This window comes from Stegodyphus dumicola, chromosome 5 (genome assembly GCF_044657685.1).
Source record: "Stegodyphus dumicola isolate Sdum_Otavi_A_Nest chromosome 5, ASM4465768v1".
In the NCBI taxonomy this organism is placed as follows: Eukaryota; Metazoa; Arthropoda; class Arachnida; order Araneae; family Eresidae; genus Stegodyphus; species Stegodyphus dumicola.
Window position 1 is genome coordinate 225,245,144 of NC_140772.1, and position 12,369 is coordinate 225,257,512.

At 30.0% G+C, this 12,369-nt stretch overlaps 1 protein-coding gene across 5 annotated transcripts in view; it reads left to right on the forward strand.

Annotated features, from left to right (window-relative positions):
* Nucleotides 1–12,369, forward strand: part of Rad17 (Rad17 checkpoint clamp loader component) — a 64,491-nt gene that overhangs the window by 24,764 nt on the left and 27,358 nt on the right. For 3 of the 5 annotated variants that reach the window (XM_085817735.1, XM_085817733.1, XM_085817736.1), the window contains 5 exons: nucleotides 2,924–2,987; nucleotides 3,095–3,206; nucleotides 5,956–6,093; nucleotides 7,152–7,237; nucleotides 7,313–7,459. In XM_085817735.1, the coding sequence (XP_085673861.1) occupies nucleotides 2,924–2,987; nucleotides 3,095–3,206; nucleotides 5,956–6,093; nucleotides 7,152–7,237; nucleotides 7,313–7,459 (547 nt within the window). The remainder of the gene's footprint in view (nucleotides 1–2,923; nucleotides 2,988–3,094; nucleotides 3,207–5,955; nucleotides 6,094–7,151; nucleotides 7,238–7,312; nucleotides 7,460–12,369) is intronic. The other 2 variants (XM_085817734.1, XM_085817737.1) reach the window with 1 other exon arrangement.

Consider the following 12,369-nt stretch of genomic DNA (forward strand, 5'->3'; position numbering starts at 1 on the left):
GTAAGGAGGGAGATAGTTTATTTTACTTATTTTTTATTTGGGAGGGGGGAATCTAGTGCTCTGGAGATCTGGATTTCAGACTTTGTACTGTGTATGTAAAACTCTGTATTTTTGAAGAAATGCTAGGTCTTTCCTTTTTTCATCAGCTTGCAAACTCCACAGTTCCACTATGGTTCTTTATAAGTGAAAAAATGCATTCTAATCACCAGTGCTCATCTGCTACATGCACAAGCATGCCACATAAATGCATTTTGGCAACATTATGGGTTGCCTATTTTGCTGACATAACACATTAACTGGAGAGTTCTTTTCAAGGTTGAGCAAATAATCAGAAGTTACCATATATTTTTACATATTTCCAGGTGTAGTAATTTTCAGATAAATTAGACTCTCTAAAGAAAAATTTATTTCTTGCAAATGATGCAAAAATTATTGCCATAAAATATCAGTAAAATGCAAAACCATCTATGAAAATACAAAAGAAGAAAAATATATGTGATAATTACAGTATTAGTAGATAATGTCATGATATTTTGGAGTTGTTTTTACTTGCAATGCTTTATTGTTGCGTTTACACTTTGCATACATATGGGTTCGTAGTGGATTGGAGGCACACAGTACCAATGATGGCTTTAAAAATTTCTTTTTACCCCCCCCCCAAACACAGTTCTGAAACTTTAAAAAAAAAAAAAAAAAAAAAACTTGTACAGCTTGTCTGAGTATCTCAGGGTACAATAAGTAGTTACACTTCAAACTACTAAGAATGTTAACTCTCTTGCTGTATACCCTGTGATTTCTATGGGGAACATAGAAGTAGCAAAATTTGTCCGCTGCAATGCATTTTTACCATCTATTTAACTGTGCAACCCACTCTTTTTGCTGCTCGTGGATTTGTTTTATCTTTTCTGTAATGTTTATTCAGATCTGGTTTAACAACTGACATTAGTTGTTCATATTTCTGCGAAATACACAAGCATGTTTTCCACCATTTTGAATGCTCTTGTCAAAGTTCAAAGATATCTGTAGTTTGACTCTTAATCCCATGAGACTAACTGCTTGACATTTTGCTAGCCATATGCCCCCAAACCCAATCAAAAAAGATCCTCATAGACAGTGTGCTGTATATTGCTAAAAACTGAAACTGGCAAAAAAATTTGCAAAGAAAAGCAAATTTGGTGCAAAGATTATGAGGTAGGAGTTTGCCTCAAGCCTTGTTTCAAAGTTTATCATACTAAACTTCATTTCTAATAAATGTTTTGTAAGTATTTTGCATATTTTTATTAATGTGTACATTTTACCTTTGTATTTCATAAAATAAATCATAATTTAACCAAGATTAATTTTCAAAATTTTGCTTTTATATGATTATTCTTCAATTTCAGTCTTCTGATAACTTTTATTTATGGTCTAATTCTGTACTGAAAAAAAAAAAAAAAAAAAAAAAAAAAATGTTTTTACAAACTTTTTTACTTATTTATATTTTAACTTTAAACATTATATGGATTTGAAATATGTAATATAAAAATACGTGATTTTTGAACCTGTTTCCATAAAAAATGACGCAGTACAATGCAAAGCATCTGAAAAGGTCCCATGCCGATCTTTCAATACTGCTAATCTCATGCTAAACTAAACAACTGAGAGCTGGACCGTGGAACTTGATGGCAATGACTGGCGTTTAGTATTTTAATACTTTTTACCAGTTAACATGGCGAAGATATTGCCCTAAGGCTTCGGTTACAGTTTTTATCACAGCATAGCACGCTTCGCTGAAAAGCAAAATGCCAAAGTACTTCAAAGTACTCGTTTGATGGTGAGAAAATAGGAAAACTTGCTTTGATACGATGAAAAATATTCTAAGTTCGAAAGCCGTGGAGTTTGTGTGGAGAGAAAGCTGGTTCATTGAGGTCAGTCACATGGGTGGTCACCCTCCCAAGTACTGACCTCGAAATGAGCAGCCTGAGTGGAGATCGGGTGAAGTTCTGAAAAATAGTGAAAAACAAGTAATTAAGTGAAAATTTCTTCAGTTACTACTGAGAGCTGATGTTTTGTCAGGTCTTATATAGTTTTCCCCCAGCTTCCAAGAAATCTCTAGTACCTTTCATTTCTCAAAATTTCTGGAAGACATGTACAGTTAAAGTTACACATAAGTGCAGAATATGGTTACAGTTACATATAAAGATCAATCACAGTTATACAGAGACCGGACCAACTGTTGCTGAGTTTGGCAATTTATTGGCAAAACCATCGCAAACTTGCCAATTTAGCAAGATAGCCATTTATCTCCTTTAAATAGACTTGCCTCTGTATTCTTATTTTTTCGGCAGAGCTTCATCTCTTTCAAGCATTTCATGTTACATTATACAAAAAATAGTACAATTTTATATTTAATTTCACTAAAATTATTTACATATATATTCAAAATTCATAACAATATGATTTAATTATATATTATCTCAAATATACAAAATTATTAAATCATCTGTTAAAAATAAATCACGTGTACAGTCTATATCTTCTGTTTCACATTCATTTCAATTTAAATAAAAGGGTAAAGTAAATAAAAACATACATCTGTGTTCCTTTTATTTTTAATACTGGATTTATCTTGCGGATTAATTTTCGGTAAGCTCTTAATAGTTTTTTCTGCTAATTATAATATGGATTATTCCTTTTTCGAGTGGTTTTGAATTAACTGTTGACATCATCCGTGATAAATCAAGAGTTCACTGCATTCTCAAATTTACTATATTTATAAATGTATGCATTCTATTCTTCAAATGTTGTTTTCTGTTGACCCAAAGCAAGATATCTAATGTATATAGTATCAAAATTTGAATAAAATTATATGCTTAATGCTGATAAGTACATTTACCTTCTGACCTTTTTTTTTCTTTTTTTTTTTTTTTTTTCAATGGGTTAGCTTTAATCCTGTAGCTCCTACTATGATGATGAAAGTTCTTAACAGAGTAAGTGCTGATCTAAAGGTATTTAGTTTGAAAGTTTTATTAATTATTTAAATATGATTAAATCTTCTGTTCTCATTTGTTTAAAAAATGCAATTAATTGTTATAAAGTAAATTTTTTCAAATAGGTTGGAGCATGTTACCCAAAATTAAATAAATGTGATTTAGAAGCAATTGTTGTCGACAGTATGGGAGATATTAGAAATGCTATAAATTCCTTACAATTTTTGTGCATTTCTGGTGAGTGTTTTATACTAGTCCTATTTTATACTAATCTTGTTAAAAAATGTTTCAGGGTGTCTCTTCCCGAAAATTGATGATTGGCCAGCAGGGCACAATTTCAAGATGGCCGTTACACAAAACCAAAATAACAAATCAAAAAATTGCACAAACTCGGTGTCCATGTACACATCAATCTATTGTCACTTCAAAAAAAAAATCAGAGAATTGCACAAACTCGGCATTACACACTCCCTTGATTTTGTCCATGTACACATCGATCTATTTTCACTTTAAAAAAAAATCAAGGGAATGATGACAGCATATAATGTTAAAACGAAGTTACTCGTCACCAAAATTGAACAAAATGTGTATCCAATTGAAGCTCAATAAACTGCATTTTAAATCACACAATGAAGTAACATACAAAAGGAAATACATGTTATCACATATACACGCTGCAAAAACGAAATATCGACTTACCATATTTAGAAATTTCTGAGACTTCAGTCTGTGGCACACTAAATTCCTTAACAGCTTCCTTCCATCTAAAATGATCACAACTAGAATATGCATATTGCCGTCACCAAATAAATTAACAAAAATAAGACTAAAAAATATCATCTGTAGTGCCAGACTGTCGGTGGCATTTTTTGTGACAAACTCATTCAAAGCCATTTGAATGATCTTTACGTTCGACTGTATGCATTTCCTTCATACAAACAGGATACTTATAATGAGTACTAAGTAAATCTTCATTTACACACCAGTCAATTAATGCTTTTCCCCTTTCATTCCAAATCATACAGAAACTTCACATTAAATTTCTTTTATACATTGTTTTAGATTTATTATGGTATTTGAATATAATGTGTGGTAATTGTTCAGAGGATATAATTTTTGTGCACTCTGAGTTATTAAATGAATGAGATGTAATGCTGTGAAGTGAACCTAGCGCCGAAAGTGTGGCTATGGTAAATATAATGAACTTTAAAGAGTGCATTTATTTTATCTCTTTTATTTATCTCTTTTCGAATTAAATCTACTTTGTCAATAGTGCATAAACATGCACTATTGACAAAGTAGATTTAATTCGAAAAGAGATAAATAAAAGAGATAAAATAAATGCAGAAAATTGCATATAATTTAATATTCTGCACAAGGAAGTCATAGGGTGTACACATCAGATTTTTTATTTGTTTAATTTCTTTTATACATTGTTTTAGATTTATTATAGTATTTGAATTAAACATGTGGTAATTCTTGAGATGATATAATTTTTGTGCCATCTGAGTTATAAATGAATGAGATGTGATGCTGTTAAGTGAACCTAGCACCAAAATATCACTATGGTAAATAAATACTATATTGAACTTTAAAGAGTGCATTTATTCTGTTGTGGTTTATGTGCTATCAACACAACAGATTTAATTCAAAATTTGTTAACTATTAATTCAATATGTTTAAATGAAATGAAGGAAAATTGCGTATAATTTAATATTCCATACAAGGAAGTCATGTGTATACATCAGTTTTTTTTTATAATTTATTAATTTTCAGGCAGCGCAGTTTGTGAAAATTTGTGCATAGTCAACTTATATAAGAGCAGCACTCATAAATACAATATACTACATTAATGTTTCAGTATTAATTTAAAAACAGTTATTTTAAATTCAAAAAATATTTTGCAACTTTTGTGCTTGTAGAATTTTTTTAATTAAAAAAATAAATGCATAATCAATGAATTGAATAATAATATTTAGTTTATTTATATTTTCACATTAAACACTTAATTAATTTATATTGAACACTCACATAAAAGTTATATACATAAATATTGGGTAGTATAATTACTTTCCAGTTTGATCACATTCACATCTTTTACACACACATATAAAAAAAAAAAAAAAAAAAAAAAAGTGTGACATTTTGTTCTCTTCTTTAGTACCAGAAAAGAGAGCAGTCAATCAAAATATCTGTTTTTGAAGCTCTTAATAATGAGAAATATATGCCTGACTTTTTCACTCTGTTGCATCTAAAGGAAGCGATTTAAAGAGGGCATTGAAGGACATTAAAAATGTGTGAAGTGCATTGACCTCATATCAAATTAATAATTAATTTATGATCTCTTAGCATGTTGCAAAAACTTTCAACTGATTTCTTTATTAAAATTTAATTTAAAATCTGTCTTTTAATGTAAAATATAATTTTATTTTTTTGAGGAAATCAGTGAATTAAGCTAGCTAAAATTGAAAATCATAGTAAGGAAATTGTGCTTGCATATCAAAAAATAGAATTTATCCATGAGCCATTTCAACCTCAAATTCTGTTTAAACAAGTATATGAGAATTTTAATTTAAATTCCTCATTCCTTCAAATGACTTAAATATAGGTATCTATTTTTCTTAGTCTCATCTTCTATTGATATTTTTAATAATATAACCATTTAACATCATCAATTTATGTAATTAATAGTACAAAACGCGGCTAATTTTGTTACAGCTGCAATAAAATTATTGAATAGGTTAATATTGTTATGTGAATAGGTTAATATTGTTATGTAAATATGTATAGTATTTCAATTTCTTCCTAATCATGTTCTTTCTAATCCAAGTCATTGTTGAAATGAGTTTTTTCATTTGTTATTAGTATCAATAATTGTCTTTCCCCCTCCCTAATTTCAATACTTTTTTTTTTTTTTTTTTTCAAATTCTATGAGAGAAAGGTTTTAAAAAAGTAAATATATATATGTGTTTGATTTTTTAAACAGGTTCTACTAAGCAAAAGTCTTTACATGCAAAGAAAAAAAACTCTGGCCAAGATCCGCTGGAATCTCAAGAACATAGTCTTAAACGTGATAGTTCTCTTTTCTTATTTCATGCTCTAGGGAAAGTTTTATATTGTAAACGTAAGAACTTCTTCATTTTAAGTATATGAAATAAAGTGTATATTTTACTAAATTCAAAAGTCTTTAATCTGGACGTCCATATTCCAGAATGATCTATAGACCTCAAAGCTACAAACTTTCTGTGCATGCGTATAATACATTACATTAAACGCATGCACGTTTAATGTATAACGGACGGTATAAGCTAAGCTAAAATTATCTAATTATATCTTTCAGTTAATTGCATTGTTCCTTAATCTTTGAATTCAATCCGGCTTATTATTTTTTGCAGACTGTTAAAGCAATTTTATAAAAGTAAGCTTGACCTTTCGATTATGTCAAAAAGAATTTCCGATTCTGGAGCTGCCAAAGGATCTACAAAGTGAAAGCATGTATCGATGTCCATCAAACAAAAAGTGGAATTGCTGCAAAAAATGGATAAAGATTTTTGTTTCTCTAACCATTCCGAAATCTGTTTATCAATTTCACGCTGCTCTGCAGGGGAGATGGGGAAACGTCACGGCGCGCAGTGAACTGGAAGTTGATCTGTCAGCACTATCCTTATCTTCAGGGCAGATGTTTTTATTTTATTCGGCTTATAATTCCTTACTAAATGTAGTATTTCATCTCGATGTACTCTGTCTTTGATATGATTTAAATCAAATTCCTTGTCATTATAAATATCACGAATACACATCAAATAGTTTTCTGGTTGCAATTTTCTAATTTCGACTATGCATCGTGTATGTTTTATGCATGCACGAGTTGAAAGAAATGTTTAATAAAGTAAACAAATAAATAGTAAGCTTTTTTTTTTTTTTTTTTTTTTTTTTTTGTAAATTTTGATACCCTTTAGATCATAATTGCTCTTTATTTCATAAATTACGGTTTCATATTTTTAATTTTATAATTTCTGCATGCCATCTTACCAGATTTAAATTGAGGATCTATAATCCGGAAAAACGGATAATCCGAAATCGCCGAAGTCCCGACGAGTCTGGATTAAAGACTTTTGACTGTATATGCTTTTGATATATTTTACCTCAAAATCATTTATTGTTTTCATTCTTTTTTTACAGGTGATCCTTCATTAAAATCTGAGAAAGATATTCTTCCTGGTCATATGAAATGTTTTGAAAGGGATCCTTTATTGGCTAATGCTGAAGTATGATTCATGACTTAAAATATTCAACTGAATACTTTTTTTTTCACTATTTTAAAAACATATTTTTATTTGCAGGAAGTATATCAAAAAACTGCTATTTCAGCAGAAGGTTTTACTCTGTTTCTTCAAGAAAATTATGTAGTATTTACCGAAGATATTGATGTAGCATCCGACTGCTCACAGTGGTTAAGTGAAGCTGACGTTATTTCAAATGATTGGAATGTAGGTATTTATTTTCCTTATTTTCACATGAACCCACCAGCGGCAGAGTGTTAAACACTAATAGTTTCGTCTGAGGTTCGAATCCTGCGAACGGGCTGGCTGCATGGGCATTTTCGTGGTTTTCCCCATGTGTATACGAGCCAGTTTTCCTTAGAAAGTCCTCCACGAAGGCATCCCTTCCTTTAGGCAGATAGCCCTAGTGTGCTTTGCCATGATAAATAAACCAAGCCAATCCTTATTTTCACCTTTTATTGGTATTTTTAATAATATAACCATTAAACATCATAAATTTATTCTGTAACTGATATTATGAAACATGACTAATTTTGTTACAGCTGTAATAAAGCTATTGTGTAGGTTTTTATTCTTGTGTAAATATATATAAGCTTTCAGTTTCCTTATTATTCAAGGAACAAATGAGCTAATATTTACATTTGCATTATTATCAATATGTCTATTTTTTTCTCAATGACTGGACACTTTGCTAGTTAAGTATTTTTTTGGGAAAGGCTGAACTTGGTAGTCATTTAGTCATTTCATTGTCTAAAACATTGACAGGAGTGTACCACTAGGGGAAATTTATTGCACCTTTAGTAAAGGAGGTGTTCCATCCTTATTGCAATAAAGAATACTTGAGGAATGGATCCGAAGGCCTTCTACTTCTCTTTCCTGTCATCATCCTCTCAAAAGAAATTTTAACTCCACAATACTTTTAAGTGCCTTCCTGTCCCAAAGACTTTATACACTTTCAAATATCCATGGCTTCTCCAGGTTTCGATTCTGATCCAAAGGCTATGGCATCTGATTTTCTTAGCACCATGCCAATAGGGTGGCATATCACTAATCTGATAGTCTCGAGTAATGCTGCAAAACTGAAGGCATCTAAGCTGTTTACTAATTTTAACATGGATTCATAATGTAAGTTTGAGGAGGGAAACTGGAATGAAAAAAGTGTGTCTGTTGCACCATAGAATTTTCTTAAACTTGCCAGACATTACAGCAGACTATACAGCATTTGTATTTTTGTTCTATGTAAGCCTGTGAAGGAAAATTTGTGTGCTTAAATACATTTACATTAGCTGAAAAATTGTTTAATTGTAAGATTTTCACTATGACCTGACAGTATTTTAACTCATGAATTTTAACCAAAATATCAATATTGCTGATCATGTCATGAAGTTGTAAAAATCAATCTTATATGCAAAATCAAACTAGTTTGGGAATGATTATTCTATGTGAAATGTGCATTGCTATATAATTTCTTAAATCATTTGTGCATTAAATTATTATTGTTTTTGTATTTTCTTGTAGTAAAATGGAAGATATGTTCCCCAGTCTATCTTTTTCTCCCTTATATACAATACATATCTATATATATATATATATAAAGTTTTTTCTGATCATAATATAACTTCAGAAACTTATTTTCCATGATCAGAATTTATTTCTTCTCTGTGATATTTTTTCCTTTATAATTATTTTATTTTTTATCACATGAAGTTTTTAAATCTCCAAAGTTATCTTTAATCTAATATCAGAGATAATTTTTTGTTTCAGAAAGATTTTAGTATTTTAGCTTTTATTTCAATCAAAATTATTGATTGTTTGATATTGGTTTATATTCTTATAAAAATCAGTTTAGCCAGTAGTTTATAAAAGAATGTATATATTTTAATTTGAAATAAAAGTTTAACTGGTTGGGGATGGGCACCTCAGTTGCTGAACATCTCTTTTGGGATGGCACCTGAACCAGATGCATTATCTTCTAGAAATAGGCAATTTTCTCTGTTAATTGGGAAAATACTTTGGGAGGGAGGAATTGCTTAAATTGATTTGTCGTCCAATTGTTCCAGATTTTGGTACGTTATAAGAGAAGCACACAAGTAGTTATCTGAATTAATTTTAAAACTTATCATTATACTATCCTTAAGAAGTTTATAAAATAATCAGTTTTAGATAATATAATTTTTTACATGACCTCAAATAAATATATATGAAAAGATATCAAAACAATCACTGATTTATTTACCATAACACATAATAAAAAAATCAAAAACATTAAAACTCGCTTTCATAAAAAAACCAGCATGGAAACAAAGAAAAGAGAGCAAATTTTAAACAGGAGACAGTGTATAATATTCTTTGAAACATGAATATACAGTCATGCATATGTCACAAGAATGAAATGACTGCTGCTGTTTTCTGGATTTGTTTTACTATTTATGAGCCAACTATACATTGTCAGTGACACATTTTTATCACTTTTATTTAGATTTAAAGTAGGGAAGTGTCTCCTAGAAAGTCTTAATGGTATGGGTGATCATACAGTGAACTTCCTTTTTGGCCCTGTGATCTTCATACTTCTTAAAAATTTGTTCCATAACTTTCATTTTAAATTCCAAGATAGGTACTGACTTTAGTACTTTTCTTTCTTTTTTTGTAAACAACGTTGGCATTCATGAGCACAATGTCCATCAATCAAAAAAAACAGTTTTTTATACCAGTTTACAAATTTATAGTAGCAGATAGTGAGTCATGATTTAGTTGCCAAGGTCAATGCCTCTCACCCATTTATTGTAATCTAAAATATAAGTAGGCTTCAAAATATGTTCCTTGGGTTTTTCTACCTTTCTTTCCACATTTAGTTAAATCTCAAGCATATATTGTTGTCAATACAGATACATCTTCCTCTCCCTCCTCCTCGACACAGTCGCATTCAGATTTTTATGCTGCATAGCATCTAACTTTCCTTCTTTTAAATATTTTCTTGGAAAATTCCTCAGCGTATTTTTCCTGTTCTTCATCGCAGTTCCACACAAATTTGTCTTTATAGATTCTAAATAATATACAAGTGATAAAGAACTTTAAAAAAAAAAAAAAAAAACTTTCAACATACAAATTGTATTTTTTCTCAGATAATTCACTCAAGAATGTTCTTACCTCTTGTTCTCCCTATAAACTAGTGCCTCTGCTTCTAATTTCTTCTCAACAGTAAATTAAAAAGTTCCACATATACCCAAAACTCGATGGCATAATTTATAAATTTTTCCATAGAGAGACCTCTTGAAGGGTACTCTTGGCTCTTGGTGTCTAAATCTGAGCCATCAGCCATCCTCTCCATGCAAAAAGTGATTCATCTATACATATATTTTTATCTGACATATAGGTCATTTTAAATTTATTTGGCAGAATTTCAATGATTCCATTTTTCTAATTTCTTTATATTGTTATTAGAAGTATAATGTTAAAATATCAAAGTATTAAAAAAACATCTCATGAAATGACTTTGTTGAAAAAAAGAGTAGTGAGCATCTTGTTGCTGCTAAAATACATTTTTATATTAGGCTATTTGATTATTCTCATCAAAATAACCAAACGAAAAAACACTTTGATTTGCTGTGATGTCATACCTGAAAATTTTACCAGTTTTGAAGAAGATGGGTTCTGTTTAAGAAGATTTTGTGCGAAACTGTTCATTTATTTTTAAATGTATTTTATGGGATCTTCATATAAAAGAAATAGTAAGTAAATCAATTTCTCTGATAGCATTTATAGTGTTAATATTTGACACTTCTACAAAATTAAAATGTTTCAAGTCTTGAAGTGTCCTAATTCAAAATGGGTCTACTGAGGTGCTGCCATGAAATGCAGAAGGCACACATATTCTCAAAAAGCTGAAGATATAAAAAATTCTCATCCAAGGTAAATGCAAACATTTTGCCTATTTAAAGCAAACCCTTGATAAGCGAGGCTCTTCAGAGAGACAATATTACAGTGGAGTTGGAATTGACTGATTTTCAAAATGATTTATGTTTAAAATTGCTTTCTCCAAGCTGTGAAAATATTTGGCCTTTTGTTCCTGAAAAAGTACCCATTGTTGGTTCTGGTTGATCTAATGTTCAGCTTTACATTGGTGAGGTTATATACATAGGTTCAGCTTTATATAGCTTGTGAGGTTTCTTTATCCAGTGTGAAATTTATAAGAAACAAGTACAAAAACAGATTGACTGATGAACATTTGAACAACTGTATTCCAATAGCAGCCATTACCTACTCTCCCAACATTAAAAATACTTGTTGTTGACCAAAGATAATGCTATCCTTCTCATTAAAATTAACAAGTACAATGAAAAATCTGTTCTTACATTTATTATTAATGACTCTTTAATTTTTTTCTTATGTTCAGTTTGAGTTTCTTATATACAATTTTATTAAAATTGATTTTATATTTACTAGAAATGTGTGTTTACAGTCAATAAACATATATGAGATTTGCAAAAGTACTTATTTCTGTTCTGGTTTCTTTTAGTCACTCTCAGTAAGATTTTAAAATGATACTGTTGCTTAGAAGCTTCATAAGTGTGGCAACTACTGCTTTAGACGATCATCAGAAATCTTCATACCATTAAAGAGTTAAAAAAAATTTCACCATATATTTGTAACCAAGATGCCTTGGTTTTCTATATCATAATATAGCATAGCTGCCAGCTTTCCCAGTTCCTCATTTCTAGCTGTTATTTTGCTGTTTCCAGTGTGGCAGAACATTGATTCTTCTGGCTTTAATTTAGAGCCTTTTGTTTTGCCACTAACGGTACAGTTTGATCTTTTCTTCCATTAAACTATAGACTGAACCCGAATAGTTGATATGACAATGCCAGGCGTTAGGCAAAGAAAAGCATAAAAGCAGGGTTTTTTTTTTTTTTTTTTTTTTTTTTTTTTTTTTTTTTTTATATCAGATCCACATGCATGTGTAATTTGAAGTAAAGTGAAGGAATTATGACCTAACCATTGAAGTGAAAAGATTGTTTTGTGTTTTACTGCATTTGTCCACACTTGCCATAGGATTTTAAATTTGCTGTTAGTTATTAACTAATTAATAATATTATTTGCCACTAGTTTTATTTTCATCA